This window comes from Amia ocellicauda, chromosome 10 (assembly GCF_036373705.1).
Source record: "Amia ocellicauda isolate fAmiCal2 chromosome 10, fAmiCal2.hap1, whole genome shotgun sequence".
In the NCBI taxonomy this organism is placed as follows: domain Eukaryota; kingdom Metazoa; phylum Chordata; class Actinopteri; order Amiiformes; family Amiidae; genus Amia; species Amia ocellicauda.
The window spans coordinates 30,837,351-30,853,929 of record NC_089859.1 but is presented as its reverse complement, the minus strand read 5'-3'; the positions used below and the strand labels follow the sequence as shown (position 1 = coordinate 30,853,929).

General features: G+C 37.6%; 1 protein-coding gene across 1 annotated transcript in view; it reads left to right on the top strand.

Annotated features, from left to right (window-relative positions):
• Positions 1–2,737: 2,737 nt before the first annotated feature.
• The window catches only part of tpd52 (tumor protein D52), a 39,680-nt gene continuing 25,838 nt past the window's right edge, over positions 2,738–16,579 (top strand). Inside the window, exon 1 of the mRNA XM_066715897.1 lies at positions 2,738–2,883. Within this exon, the coding sequence (XP_066571994.1) occupies positions 2,865–2,883 (19 nt within the window). The 5' untranslated portion in view covers positions 2,738–2,864. The remainder of the gene's footprint in view (positions 2,884–16,579) is intronic.

The following is a 16,579-nucleotide window of genomic DNA, read 5'->3' as shown; positions in this document are numbered from 1 at the left end:
CTTACACTAAAATTCATATAGGTGAAGGGTGTGTCAGGTATGGTTTCTTCTGCACTTATTAAACACATGTGCTTTTTGGCTTTGAAATGGGATTGGTGATTATTTTCATTCCTCAGACAGCCTGTCTCAAGGACAGAAAAATGTTTTACAAATATGGTGCAGCAGCCAAACTTCAGAACCCCCTGGAGTGTGTCAGCTGTAGTGGTGGAAGCCATTTTAAACCAAATGCCAACATGGTGTTATGGTGTATAGGCTAGTGTTATTTTTATTTGTAACAATATTTTTTTTATGTATTTGTTCTTGTGCATATACACTCACCTAAAGGATTATTAGGAACACCATACTAATACTGTGTTTGACCCCCTTTCGCCTTCAGAACTGCCTTAATTCTACGTGGCATTGATTCAACAAGGTGCTGAAAGCATTCTTTAGAAATGTTGGCCCATATTGATAGGATAGCATCTTGCAGTTGATGGAGATTTGTGGGATGCACATCCAGGGCACGAAGCTCCCGTTCCACCACATCCCAAAGATGCTCTATTGGGTTGAGATCTGGTGACTGTGGGGGCCAGTTTAGTACAGTGAACTCATTGTCATGTTCAAGAAACCAATTTGAAATGATTCGACCTTTGTGACATGGTGCATTATCCTGCTGGAAGTAGCCATCAGAGGATGGGTACATGGTGGTCATAAAGGGATGGACATGGTCAGAAACAATGCTCAGGTAGGCCGTGGCATTTAAACGATGCCCAATTGGCACTAAGGGGCATACTGGATGTTTTTCCCTTTTCACACCATTCTTTGTAAACCCTAGAAATGGTTGTGCGTGAAAATTCCAGTAACTGAGCAGATTGTGAAATACTCAGACCGGCCCGTCTGGCACCAACAACCATGCCACGCTCAAAATTGCTTAAATCACCTTTCTTTCCCATTCAGACATTCAGTTTGGAGTTCAGGAGATTGTCTTGACCAGGACCACACCCCTAAATGCATTGAAGCAACTGCCATGTGATTGGTTGGTTAGATAATTGCATTAATGAGAAATTGAACAGGTGTTCCTAATAATCCTTTAGGTGAGTGTATGTATTATGTGTGTATTAGAGAATACAGAAGAATAAATAATTTGAGAGTTGCTCTAAATAATATGTGGTTGATAAGGACAGGGCAAAACCCATGACACCGTCTCTTGACAGAGACAGACTGTCTCTCCTTGAATGAGATACGTAGATAATTTATTATGTAGCTCAGACTACATCTTATCTACTGTGAAACAATATTTGAAGGCTTTTGCTCTAGTGCGAGTTGTGATTAAATACTTAAATACCTACATTAAACTGTGAAGGGAAGTGATGTATGCAAAAAAATCAACTTTAAAACAAACAACTCGGACATTAAGTAGGGTTTTTAGTATTTGGATGAGAGACCTCTATGAATGCTGTTTGTGTGTGTGTGTGTTTTGGTGGTGGTGGGGTGGGGGGGACCTGTAGGTGGCACTCTTCCCTCCTGACAACAAACATTGACTATTTGACAGTCAAGATCCTTTAGTGTTTTTTGTAACAGCTACACCCATTGTATGTTATTAATATAAATTATCTGAGGCTTAGTTTAGGTTAAATATTTTCTACATCACTTGTCATTCAAGCTCTGCCTGTGGTTGTCTGGGTGTCTTGTGATTAACCACTGCATAAAGTCTGCCATAGCTGACTCTATAGCCAGCTGACAAATTGATGGTTCGGATGCACAGCACTGTAAAGCACTTTGGGATCACTGACTATGGTAGAAAGTGCTAAATGTAAGTTGCTGTTGTTGTTCCCTAAGGGATCCCAAACCTTAATCATCAATTTAGAGTGACTGACCACTTCCTGAGGCTAATACTTATTAGAAGAACCTTTTAACTGAATCTGTTTATTGGTATTGTTTGTTGATTTAAATATATATCAAATAAAGGAATCTTCCCGGACTTTGCAGCACATCAATATATTCATACAAATGAATGCATGCTATATGCCAGCCATCTGGGTGCACAGTTAAAGTGAACCAGACAATTACTTTTTTGTATGCCTTATGAAAAATAACACAAACCACTGAATAAAAGATACAATGATTGATTCACTCTTTATTAAAATGAAAAAAAAGTGTTAAGATATTTAATTCCATCCATGGGAAGACATGCTCAGTGGATTAGCAGAACTTGTAGGGGTAAGTCTCAGAATAATTGATACATATCAAATTAAACAAAGGTGATCTTCAATTTAAAAATAAGAGGAATTTAAAAATAAAGAGTATAATATATAAAATACATTTCTCAAATTATGATTATCATTGTCCTACTGCATTGCTATAGATACACATTTTATAATATTTAACTATGCAGGTTATTCGGTTTATATGCACTCTTATTTTAAAATTGTCCCCTTTTCATCTCAAATAAATACTTGTTGGAAAATGCGTTTAAGGAGCGTCACCAGAAAAAGCGGATATACCGGTATTTGTGAGCCTGACTTGCTTAAAAACTATGACGTTCCAGGATATTGACGGCTACAAATCAACCAATCTTTAAAGTTAGGTTTGATTGATTATTTCTTTAGGAAACACTAGAAAAGTATATTTATTTTATGAACTTTGAGTATACGACCCCAGTCGTTGCCTTCCAGTTTGTTCTTCCACGCAGCAAACTCCAACTTCACCCATGTGCGTTGTACTGTTTACATGTCGACGTGCCCTGCGCGTTGACGTCATCCGGACCCCACCCATGACTGGCAGTGACTAAACAGCGTGTGAAGGGAAGAGTCTGCGAGAAAAGAGGCGAGAGCTCCACTCCTTGAATCGCAAGTACAGCGGGGATCAGGGTGCATCATCCAAGGATGGAGGAAGCCGACAAAGGTAAGCGCTTTCTGATGTCGGCATGCAGAGTGAGGTGTATGTCGGATGGTTATGCCGAATAAACACGTCACTGTGTTTGAGGATGCTTCTGTTAAAGTTCGTCAAATCCGTAACGTTAAGGCTGTGGGATTCGTGGTTAAGTGGACTGGGCTGCTTATGCTGTTTAGCTACTGATATTCCCGCTGTAAAGTGCACATTAAAATGATCACAGTGTCACAGTGCCGATGCATTATTTGCCGTCATGTCTAAACCGCTGAAAATGTGACAACAACGAATGAATTGCAACATATGGTTGAAGCTGGAAGTACATCGTGTAAGTTTGGAGAGATTCATTTGACAGGTTCTATTTTTTTCATATTTGCCACCTAACTACTTACGAGTCATGTTGAAACACGTTGTTTAAATACCGACATCGGTCGGATTTGAGGTGGGTTCTAGTTTGCAATGGAAATGCAATCAATTATATTTACTTTGCATTGAGTATAGTGTGCAGTAAATAAGCCACAATCGTGTTTTATTCACGCTTGCTTCGGTTGCTGGCCCAGCAAATGCACGTTTCTTATTGCTTTGTGATACGTGCATTATTTATATTTTCTTATTTTTACTTGAATGCATTCAATTTGGTATTAATATTGTTTGACGTTTGTGGTTCAAAAGTATATTTATTAGTTACAAGTATCCAAACGTTGCAATTATACTGTTGACGCATGAATCGGTTTGCACTCGAAATGTACTTAATTATTCATAATTAAGGGTTGGAATTTCCTTTTGCAAAGCGCGGAATCTGTACGTACTGACAGCGTACGTACGCAGCACTTACTTTAAAGCGGGGGTTGATTTTTATACGTGCATTTTCATTGAAACTCGACTCATTTACACGTTTGTGAAGAGCACATTAAGTTTAGGTTTTCGTTTTGAATAGTGCCACGCACGAACTGTAACCACAGTGCAGCCTGTTTACACTGTTAATCTGTCTATCCAGTTCACATTGGGAGGCATTGCATTGAGTTGTTAATCTAATCATTTCACTGCCACGTTCAAAAGAAGTGGATAGTGTGTTAAATCCTGATCGGTTCTTTGCAAAAGGACAACTAATTGAACATGCTTTTGACTGATATGGTTAACATAATGACCGGTATTTGCTATTGTAAAACAACAACAACAACAACCGAGGCCCTAATCTGTATGATGAAATTAAGAATCGTAAATTTTAACCTGCATACGTCTGACCTTTTTCATTGTTTTATTTGTACAGTAATATACTGTGTCCGGTACTGATTGTTTTAAAGTTTGACTTGCTTTGTAGATAAGCAGTAGCTGCAAAGTATGTTTGAACCATGCATGGCCCTTCTAATAATCTGACACATTATTTTGGATAAGGGTGAATGCAGTTTCCCAGACATAGACTCCACATAGTTATCACTGGTCAACCTGTACTGTCAGTTGTTACCTGTTTGAGTTTGAGCAACTGTCTCAGCAGTATCCCTGTCAGGTGGAGGAGCTCATCCGGTTATCTAAAACCAGTGACAGTGTTGTCCTGGTTGCTTGATTGTATCCAGATTTCAGACCACACCATAGCAGACACCATTAATGTCTTCTGCATTAACGTGACCTGGTAATAGCTATTCAAAATGTTTTCACACAATCATGGTCCATTTGTCAAAATGATCAAGAGATGGACAGATAGGCTTGTGGACCTTATACCAGACTTGTGAAGCCATCTGTGAAGCATTTGCATAGAAATGGCAAATCTAATTGCATTTTGAAGGTCATCTCTCAGATGAGTAATGCTCATTAAAAGGTTGTAGACAGGTTGTAGCTTGAGCATGGCAGTCTTCCCAAAAGGTATTGACTCCATAAACGGGAACCCGCACCTTGGGAAGTCTGCAGGACTGAGTTCTTCATATTCAAGCTTCTAAATGTTTCCGTCAATATCACCGTCAATCAATGCCTTTGAGCCTTTACAGTGAAAGCCAAGCACTCTTGTGTCCTGGTCTTGATTGCTATAGCAGGAAGCTTTCAGAAATGAAGCACTGTAAAATAATGCTCTTGATACTCCAAGCCTGAGTTCAGATAGGTGTATATACATAACTTTTGAAATAATAAATATAAGAGGTATGTGTTATAAACATGAATTTAAAATAATCCATTTGACCTAAAACGTACAGCCTTGGCGCTGAAGCACTAAACGCATGTTGTTGTTTTGTGTTTTTCATTAAAAGGGCAACTGTGGAACATGTTAGAAAATGCATTCCATCATAAATAGTGTATGTTGAAAAGTAGCTTTACTCCGTGGTTAAATATTCAGCCCCATAAAGCAGTATTTTTTTTATATTTGTCCTACTTTTTATTCCTTTATGATGTAGATGTGGATTATTTCCTCCCATTTTATCAATGCTTGGTTATTTTAGAAAAGTTTGTGCACAATAATAGTCTGATAGTACTACTGGGATTTAACTTTTCACATGTAAATGATAGATAACTCCACAGAAATTAATAGAGCTTTTACACAGTATGGATATTTCAAAACATAGATATAATAGACTGTTTTCATGAATGATGCAAGATGTCATTATTTAAATTTGTGATCATAGCATGTGTGTAGTTAATGTAATGTGTGCTGATGGGTTTTATGTAATTCCACAGGGCATGCATCAGTGACATTACATGGGAGTATTACCACTTTTTGTGGTAAACGATTTTATGATTATTTTTCTTATGCTAAGTAAAAGTGCTTGATGGAGTTTTGACAGTATAATCAAGTTGGATTGAATGTAAAATATTAGTTTCTGTACAATATGGATGTTCACACATAGGATGGTAGTGATGAGTGTAATTACATAAAACCAACTTTAATGATACATTTCTTTCCCTTTTTAAACTGATGGGAAATTACATTGAAAGAACAGGGATTCATGCCAGCTATACTTAGCTAGCTAGCTTAACACTTGTAGTAGATGAGATTCACCAAGGAGTAATTATTTTTGTAATAAAACAAGTCTTGGAAGATATAAGGGGCATATTTTTTATTTGCACAGTTAAATAAATTCCTTTGTGCAACTGGTCATACTTACCCTGACCACCAAACTAATAATGGAATTACCTTGAAAATGTTCATTTTTGCTGACAATATTATATGTTGAATTATAAATCCAATATATTTTTAATGATTATCTTGAAAAAAATACAGAGCAGCTGCCATAGTTACAAAAACATTTAGATTAAGATAGCTCTCTTTTTCAGCGGTATCTGTAAGAAACTCTTAATGACCTTCATGTTGACCTCTGACTTGTGTTTTTCCATTTTAAGTTATCAGGGCATGTTTTTTTTCACATACAAATGTTCTGGAAAAGTACCTGAATCGATAAAGAAGGTGCACAAAGAGACTGTTTTTCTGACTGCCAGACTGAAAAAATCAGCAACTGTCAAAGGAGTGGTATTGGATCTTTTGCCCTTTCCTTCTTCCCTTATTTTTGTTTTTTTACTGAAAACAAAGGCGTTTTATTTACTGAAAGTGCTGTGGTGGAAAAGTGTACTTCGAGCTTAGAAACAGCCTTTTCAGCATCATTGATTTTTTGTGAACTCTTCTATTTTTATATTGTGGCCTCAGCTCTTATGTTGACATAAGTCAGGTAGAGTCTTCTGGTGAAGCTGTAATGTCAATTACTCCGGGTGGATGTTCCTCTTTTTTTCCTCTTATTTGCACTGTACACAGTATTGTTGCCCACCCTTCTGTCCTTCAGGGATATTAGATTAACTTAGATTAAAATTAGATTTGCATATCTAACTGTTAATACATGGTTTGGTTGGACTATTGCTTCTGTGGTCTACAGTAGGAAGTACAATAGCCAGCCTTCCCATCGGACAATCTAATGTAACTTATAATGTAACTTATTGAGTTGACAAGTAAGATATTAATAACCTGTAAATGGTAAACCACAATATTAAACCTCACAAATATACACTGAACAAAAATATAAATGCAACAATTTCAAAGATTTTACTGAGTTGCAGTTCATATAAGGAAATCAGTCAATTAAAATAAATTAATTAGGCCCTAATCTGTGGATTTCAAGTGTCAATGCAGCATTTTTGGAGTTCCTGACTATCCTCACCAAAAATGTTTGCATTAGATGTTTTATGCAAATGATTTAATTTTGTTCTCTCCAATACTTTTGTATCATATCCTTTGTCTGTAGTTAATGTTGTGGGGGTATATACACTCACCTAAAGGATTATTAGGAACACCTGTTCAATTTCTCATTAATGCAATTATCTAACCAACCAATCACATGGCAGTTGCTTCAATGCATTTAGGGGTGTGGTCCTGGTCAAGACAATCTCCTGAACTCCAAACTGAATGTCTGAATGGGAAAGAAAGGTGATTTAAGCAATTTTGAGCGTGGCATGGTTGTTGGTTCCAGACGGGCCGCTCTGAGTATTTCACAATCTGCTCAGTTACTGGGATTTTCACGCACAACCATTTCTAGGGTTTACAAAGAATGGTGTGAAAAGGGAAAAACATCCAGTATGCGGCAGTCCTGTGGGCGAAAATGCCTTGTTGATGCTAGAGGTCAGAGGACAATGGGCCGACTGATTCAAGCTGATAGAAGAGCAACTTTGACTGAAATAACCACTTGTTACAACCGAGGTATGCAGCAAAGCATTTGTGAAGCCACAACACCTACAACCTTGAGGCGGATGGGCTACAACAGCAGAAGACCCCACCGGGTACCACTCATCTCCACTACAAATAGGAAAAAGAGGCTACAATTTGCACAAGCTCACCAAAATTGGACAGTTGAAGACTGGAAAAATGTTGCCTGGTCTGATGAGTCTCGATTTCTGTTGAGACATTCAGATGGTAGAGTCAGAATTTGGCGTAAACAGAATGAGAACATGGATCCATCATGCCTTGTTACCTCTGTGCAGGCTGGTGGTGGTGGTGTAATGGTGTGGGGGATGTTTTCTTGGCACACTTTAGGCCCCTTAGTGCCAATTGGGCATCGTTTAAATGCCACGGCCTACCTGAGCATTGTTTCTGACCATGTCCATCCCTTTATGACCACCATGTACCCATCCTCTGATGGCTACTTCCAGCAGGATAATGCACCATGTCACAAAGGTCGAATCATTTCAAATTGGTTTCTTGAACATGACAATGAGTTCACTGTACTAAACTGGCCCCCACAGTCACCAGATCTCAACCCAATAGAGCATCTTTGGGATGTGGTGGAACGGGAGCTTCGTGCCCTGGATGTGCATCCCACAAATCTCCATCAACTGCAAGATGCTATCCTATCAATATGGGCCAACATTTCTAAAGAATGCTTTCAGCACCTAGTTGAATCAATGCCACGTAGAATTAAGGCAGTTCTGAAGGCGAAAGGGGGTCAAACACAGTATTAGTATGGTGTTCCTAATAATCCTTTAGGTGAGTGTACATTTTCTGTTTGAACTGGCTTTTACATGAGACTAGAAAAAGTATTTCCATTTTATTTAGTTTGAATAGCTAAAATAAACTGAAAAATATGCAACAACAGGAACATCTATCATGTTTTTCTGTATGAGTCGAGAAGTACTGAAAATATGTGACTCCTTAAGCAATCTGCTTTTTCCTAATAAAATAAAGTGTCAAATAAGTATAGCATATGTTTTACTAGGAAGAGTAGATACTCAGATCAGGAATTCATCAGATCTAATTTTCATCCAGGTGCCATTCTACTGACTTCAGTACTTTTGCTTTGTAACCTCACTCTCGTCTCTTGTCATGAAAGGACACTCACTTCCTAATTATAGTAAAATCCACATTCCACAGTGAAACCTTTCTGAAGGCAGAAAATAAAGGTGGACAAGATAATGTGCTTCTGCCCTTTCATTGATATCTCTCTGATCCCCATTTGGAAAGGCAACTTCACTGGTCTTCTTCTTTGCCGTAGATATTGCGTTGTTCTTGCATTTTTTCTCTTTCAAAAATACTTGAAAGGGGTCCCTGCTGCTGCTTAACTATGGAAAACATAACATAAATCATCATACCAAAACATTAAAATGCTTGTTGAGCAATGGTAGATTGTATGTTCAATATAGGTATGACCTTTTTTAATGATAGATAATGTAGTTATTCTATGTGAATTATCCTAGCGACATTTTATAATAAGTGTCTATATTTCCAATGGAAGTATAGGCCTACATGAAGTAAAAGGAGATTTACACTGTGAAGTAGCCTATGCATTTTTTTGTGAAACATTCTGCATTTATTGATACTGGTAATTGCCTATAATCATTCCAAATTATATAAACAGCCGATTTGTACAAAAGTATTATCATTTATCCGTTTTTAATTTCAAAATTGTATGTCCCAGTCTGGTTCAACTACCAGTGAAACTCAGTGAGTAGAGACAGTCCTTTTAGTGATAAAAGGTTCAGCCCCCCTCCCTCTGTGCCTCCATATATGTCTAGCCCTCAACACCACTGTCATGTTAAAGATGTGGCTGCTGTTCAGGAGAAAACGCACAATTCAGTAGTATCCCAGAGGGGGAAAGGGTGGGGGTGGGAAGGTCCTCCACAGGGCTTATCGTTTGAGTGCCTTGCATCACCAGCTCATAGTTGATAAGCCAGTGGCTCCCAGTTCAGGAAGTATGATTGACATTTCAGGGCTGCTTCCCCCTCACCCCTCACCCCCCATTCCCCAGTGCACCCATTCTTGTCAACCTTAGCAACTCTCTCGTTTCACCTCGACCCAAAGGTGTAGGCCTACTTCTATTACAATATCCGAAACCCCTCTTTAACAAAGGATTTGAGGCCAACAGACAGTGGACCCCCGTGTGGATCTTCTGCAGAGTGCCCGTCTGTCAATGTTTATTCAAACAGAAGCACAGAGGATATTTTGACGGTGACGTCTTTTTGTATTTGTTGTGCTTATTGTGATAAAGTTCTGCACGGCTAAATTTAAAGGCACACATAAAGTTTTACAAAGAGCTACTTTTCTGTTCCCCACTGTGTCTTAAATTTTTGTAATTATTCCACCAGAATTCAATGATGAATGTTTTTTTGTTTTTTAGCACCATATCCGAATATAACCTTTTGCTACACATGCCAGGGTAATTTTTTTGCAGTCCAACTTACCATTAGTGTATGTGCTGTAAGATATTGCAAAAGGAAATGGCAAAGAGACCATGTGGCTGTTTTCTCCTGGGCTGCCTGCTTAAAGGACTTCAAACAAAGCAAATGCTGTGTTGCAGGTGCAAACTGCAGGTGTCTTACCTGTGTATAACAAGATGGTGGTTTTATCTGATACATCATTGATTTGATGTTCCAATATTATTTAAATTGCTGACCATACTCTTCAATGTCAGTTTTCCTGTCTCATTTAATTACATGCTCTGTGATTAGTGGGGAAATTTAGATGTTTTTGATTTGAGTTTTGATTGAGTAATTCTATAAAGTCTTGAAATTGTCAGCATTTGTGGTATTAATGTTGATCATGTTTTTTTTTTCATGATTTAGTCTTTCATGTTGCCTGCACTCAACCTACCACATTGTGCAGAAAAGGAAATTAGTTTTACGAAGGGGAAAAAACTAAACCTAGAAAGCAATAATTTGATTGTGGATTTCAAAAATAAACTTCAGTTTACAGTTCTTATTTTCTCACTTATCACATTGAAATTGTGCAACTAGCACACTGATGTGTCTGAACTTACTTCATAAATTGAGCCAATCCTTCTTGAGAAAGAAAAAAACAACTACAGGAAATACAAGATGGTGAAAGGAAAAAAAAAAAAAACAACGACGAAAAACACCTCAAAGCTGTGTCTGTACAAAACTGTTTTTTCTAGTAGCTCCCCACACTAAGGCCAGCCTGGAAAAGTTTAGACAATCTGGCTGTGCATTTCTTGCTTTACTGAATAAAATAAATTCAGCTTTGTTTTTTTCTCTCTCCAAGATTGTCATGACAACCCACAGAGAATCTGCTGCAAGTGGCTCTTGTGTTACAGGTGACTGATGATAAGGGATGCTAAGAGTCTCAGGAAAATAAATAAAAAGTAAATGGGGGCATGTAGGATATGTATTAGATTTCATTTTGTGGAGTCAGAACAGCAATTTTAAATATTGAAGAAGCTGCTCTCAGTACTACATTTAATAATGCTTCTGCTAATTAATAGTCTATGGAAATAACAGCATTTTCTGTCATTTGATTGCAGCAACTTCCTCATAAAGTCATACAGTAGTATTTCGAAAAAAGGAAAAGCAGAACCTAAAATACCTACACATTCGAAAAACATTTTCTCTCTAGAAGACGACCGACATAGGGACCCTAGCCAAAGAGGCAAATTTGGACCTTGAAAAAAGGCTGCTGAATTATCAAAGACAAATAAATGCAAAACCAACATTTCCTATTGAGTATTTCACATAAAAGTATGTGATTTCTTAATGATCATATGCTTCAAAAGGCTTAAAGGACTATAAACTCAGAACTTATAGCTGAAGTGTATATTTCACAGAGTACCTGCAAAAGGTGTATTGGGGAAGAGGGTGGACTTGTAACCTTTTATATGTATGCAAACGTGTGTTCAGTGTTGCTAATTGCTAAAATTATGTACAACTCCACTTAGTTATTCATGAATTGCCCTTAGCAACACTGTATTAACTATTGAAGTGTAAAAAGAAAAACATTGGGGGAAGGGTGGGGGATGGTGGCAGGGGGAGTAAAGAAAGGTACTTCAAATGTTGAGTCTGCAAAGCTGCCTGTAGCAGAAGTGCCATTAAAGGGAACAATGACCTGTGCTGTGTTTTCAGTTGAGATAAAGGCGGGTTCGCCTGGAGCCACACGCCAGTGCAGATGCTAACCCATTTAGGGTTGTCATTATCGCAGCAATTCTAATCACACTAGGCCCTGGGTAGTGGGACAACACATGTTGAACTGGCTGACACAAAGATAGCATCCAGCCTGGAAGAGATCATCTAATCTCATCTCATGGTACACAGCAGAGGCCTTAAACCTGTATTGCAGCTTTGAGCCATTAATCAAAAATGGGTTGCAGAGAAGTCATGTTGAATCTATTGTAAAAGCTGTGTCACAGTGGACTTTTGTGAATTATTATAGCAGACACTTCAAGAGAAAACCATATAATTAATAGTCTAGGGTTTTGTTTCTAAACTTGACAAAACTCCAAATAAACATCCTTTCCCCTAGAAATTAGCTCACTGCTTTTTATATTAAACAGAATACAATGCCTTTATTATGGCTACTGCCAAGAAATAGTTTCACTGTTCTATATTTTTTATTCCATTTCAGGGAAAATCTCTACAAGGTACTCTTCCTTGTCGAAATTACTTTGTTGGAGGAAATTAGAAACGCATAGACCAAATCAGATCAATTTGAAATCTTGTTAAAAAAATCCTTCAAACTTAGATCCATCAGAACTGAAGAAAAACCATAATTAATTCCCTCGATGCATTTTGAGTGTCTAATTATGTAGCCCAAGATTTTTTTTTTGCTACCAAAGCAATGATGAGCAAAGGTATTGTGAACAATGCTGTATTACCATTCTTAACTGCACTGCACTTTCGTACCTTTTGGCTAAAGCAATTAATCATGCTTTGTCATGATCAAGGTTATTATAAATAATGATACAAAAGCACTTTCAACAGCGTTTTAATGGTCCACAGAATTAAGCATTTTCTCACTTTAAGCTTTTATACTTGGATCTTTCCACATTTCTTTGCACATTTGGCCGATAGCACTTTTTGGTCATAAACTACGTTTTTGCAATTTGTATCGCAGTAGAAAGGAAAAAGGACAGATATCCACATTAAATAAATATCTCTGGATAAACAAACATAATTTGGTTGCATGTAAAATCTATTTATGATGTAATTGGCCTCATTTCCCTCCAGATGACCAATGTTAATTGGCATTACAGTTGTGTTGGTGAGAGGGGAGACTTGTGTCTGATACAAAACATCTGCTCAGTGGGTGCAGTTGCTATGGTGTTGAGAGCTTCAAGGTGATTGTTCTTTCCCAGTGAATGCTGCACATACTGACAAGAATAGTAAACCTCAAAGAGAGAAGTCACAAATCAGTAGTTGTTTTTCTCCTGTAAATACCTGCTTGAGACTTAAAACCACAGAGAGTGGAGTTTATATGGCCTCTTTCAGGCCGTTGACCTACGGAGAATATAAAGGATTTGGTTTGGCTACTGTCACACAGGGTGAGAATGCAGGTATTGGTAAAGAAAGTAAGAGTTTGAGAATCACAATGCATCACTTGTCACCAATCTAGCTGATCAGGTATGAACTTTCCTTGACCTATGGCTGTAAAAGCAGCCCAATGGAACCACATTCCCAGGACTATTACAGATTGCCTGTCTTACGCAAGACAAAGGTCAGCACCACAAATCATTAACTCCTATTAACTTCTGTTGTGCCAAGTATCTAATTTGAAAATATTTTAGTCAAGCACCTGTGACCTAAGTGGTACTATTTGATACCATCTGAAATCATCTTCAGGGCAACATCCACAAGACAAAATGTTGACATGTTTGAGAAGTGATTTGATTAAGTCTTCAAGGAAAGTATTCATCAGGGCTTGTGAAATGCAGCCCTTTCCCATCCATTACCATCAGCATTTTGGTACAGGAAGTGGTGTATTGATTCAGGTGGGGTGTTTATATATTGATTAAACAATTAGCAAGCAGAATCCTTCAATGTAATGGATTGTAAAAAAGTTGGTATGTGACAACACCTATTTACAGGCCCTTTTGCAGTATTAAGGAAAGAAAATGGTCCCATGTTTTTCATTCTTCTTATTTAAATGTGTTTCCTTTGTGAAGCTTAGTCCAACTTCTTCATCCCACAGGTAGACTGAAATGCGTAAAGTAAAACATATTGTGCCTGGCTCTTCTGTATTGGGGCTTTGGTGTTTGTTTCTGTTCTGGCTTAGTCTAGTTTTTTTAAATCAATGTCAGCTTCTGTGTTGCAGTTGACTGGTATCTTGCACTATTGAAGTCACCCACGTTTCTACCCAAACCAAAGACTCTTATCTCTTCCACTAAACCAATAAAATCAACAGGTTGCCTATGAACACTGCTATGTCCTAATTTGGTGAAGTTGTGCAATGGATGTGTAGACTACTTATCTGTTGTATCACAGGCAAGATTTGCTCTCTGATCTTCGAGAACCCATACAAAGTCAAATCTTACTTTCCCTAAACACCTGTCTTCACTGATTTAAAGACAATATTTTAGTAAAAGGTCAATATGAAAGTGAGCTCATCTTGGCAGTATGAAAGATAAACCAGTTAGGTTGAGCTCTATATAAAGATTTATTTGACTGATGTGTGTACATTAAAAGTAAAATTGTGCATGTCACAAGTTAACATAAAATAAATCAATGTGGCCATTTGGTAAAGTTTTAGCTATCTTAACAGTCATTTTTCTAACATTAGTTCCCCAGTGTTTGGACCATTCAGAAGAATTGTGGTATCTGTTTTAATTTTCAGACGCAGTTTAGCTTTTTTGGTGTCCTGAAAACCTGTACAATTTGACGGACCATTGGATTGGTTTTGTAGATAATTCAGATCATTTCAATTAAAAAAAATCTGAATCAGCTATTCAAACTCTTGTTGTATTTTGACTGACTGACTGTATTTTGTGGTAGGTGGCCAAGAAAGCAAAAGATGATCAGAATAGACTTCTTCTGGGTAATGGTATTTATTTTGTTTACTTGGCTTCTGTTATCTTTCCTCTCCCGCATACATTCTTGCCCTTAGATGGGTTTAAAGGAAAATAATTTATGTTTTTAATCAGATACTACAGTTTGCTCTTATGAAGGATACTGATAAGAAACCCAAAAGTGTTTAAAACGGTTTTTGTATATAGTTACTAGATGTGAACCTCACTTTCTTACATCTGCTTTTATATGTGTGGCGGGCTTCACGTTGTATAACCAACCGGCCAATAACCTCCTGTCAATTTGAAAAGCAACTGAAGTATCACATCTACTTAAATTCACCTTGTTTGATGCTTTCCAGGCTGTCCTGGTCTGTGTTTTGGTAGAAGACAGCTCTCTAATTATTGTGAGGCAGGCTTTGTTCTAGATCTTGGGATCTGAGTGATGCGGAAGGAATGCTCTTATTTCCATAACCAGGTTTTAAGAATATCCCTTCCCTTGTTCCCTGGATTGGGTTTGCTGGCTTGCATTGTTTGCACTCCGGTCAGGTTCATTTGTCATTGAAGGCTGGCACACCTCCAGCCCGCTGGAATCGGCCCTGGAGGCGGCACAAGGCATTGGCTGCCAACAGAACTACAGGAAGACACAGGCAGGATCCCGCTGCAGCTTGTCACTGCCAGCAGCGCACAAAAAAACCTCCAGATCCGCCATAATATTTATCCTCCTTCTCAGAGGTCTGTAATTTAAAGCATAATTAAAATGGTCTCCTGGCTCGTGAACTGCAGTTGGTATAGTGTGTAATCTGCACTTACTTTAAGAGGACGTGAAAGGTCATGGAATAATCTTTGTTTTATCTGAACTGACAGTGAAAGTGCGAGAGCTGTAAACAAATGCCTCATACCTTAGGGTCATTCACTGTACTGTGTGGATGATTTTGTGCTATAGTGATGATGTTAGCTTTGTATTAATATTGTGTGTATGCAGTACATTTTATGCTTGTTAAACCATGTAATTTGCCTTGGATAAAATAAAAATGACTTCATAAAAAATAAAAATAAAAGAGGATGTAGTATTCAGCATTTGTATTCCCTGGAGGTTGTGTTTGTAGTTTAATTTGTGGTCTTCCTAGTTTGCAGAAAGTAGGAATGTTGTGCTGTAGAGTTTGGTCAGTTCAGTTAAAACCGTACCCAAAGCCCCTATGTGATTTGCATTAACACTGTTTGACACGTTGTGAGTTTCCTTAATCTACATTGATTACAGTACACTTCACAAGAACTGCCGTTGACGTACACTACAGTGTTGAATCTAACAGGTGATTTTGTCCTGAACCCTTTTTCACACTCCACACTCCACACTCTACAAATGTACGGGAGAAAACATTTGCATGATAAGTATTTAATGAGTTTTTTTTCATTTCACAGCATTTGATTAAACCACTTTGTCATTTTACCTCAGTTATGAAAAATATAAAATAACGCTTTAATTTTTGCCAAAAGCAGGGATGCTTTCACTGTCAAACTTAATCAAATTAAATTATATCTTTTTACTTGCAGCACTTTTTTGTCAAGGAGAAATTGCATAAAATATTATTTTCTCTTATATTGTAAATAATGCTATGACAGTTATCCACTTTAGGCCTGATCTTTATAAAATGTGTAAAATGCTTCAGATATTAATGCATTTTTACTGTAACTCACACATAAACATAGAAAATGTTCCTTTTTCCTAGAATTTATATTTTTTGTCTGTATTCAAAAGTGTGAAGTTTTCTATCATCTGAAAGTGTGCTTTTAAACTTCTATGAGAATGTATTACCTTTAATGAGTTACAGTAACTAATACATATTTTAAAAATAACTAGGATAAAACAAATACAGTCTGTGTATAGGATGTTATGTTTTGTTATGTTGTAGATTAACAGTGCCCTTCACTGTTAAGACCCGAGACTAGCCTAGTTGAGTAGCCAAAGTAATATCTCTCACTGCAGAGTGAGACTTGTGGCTTTACTGTGAACCTCAGTACTTCTA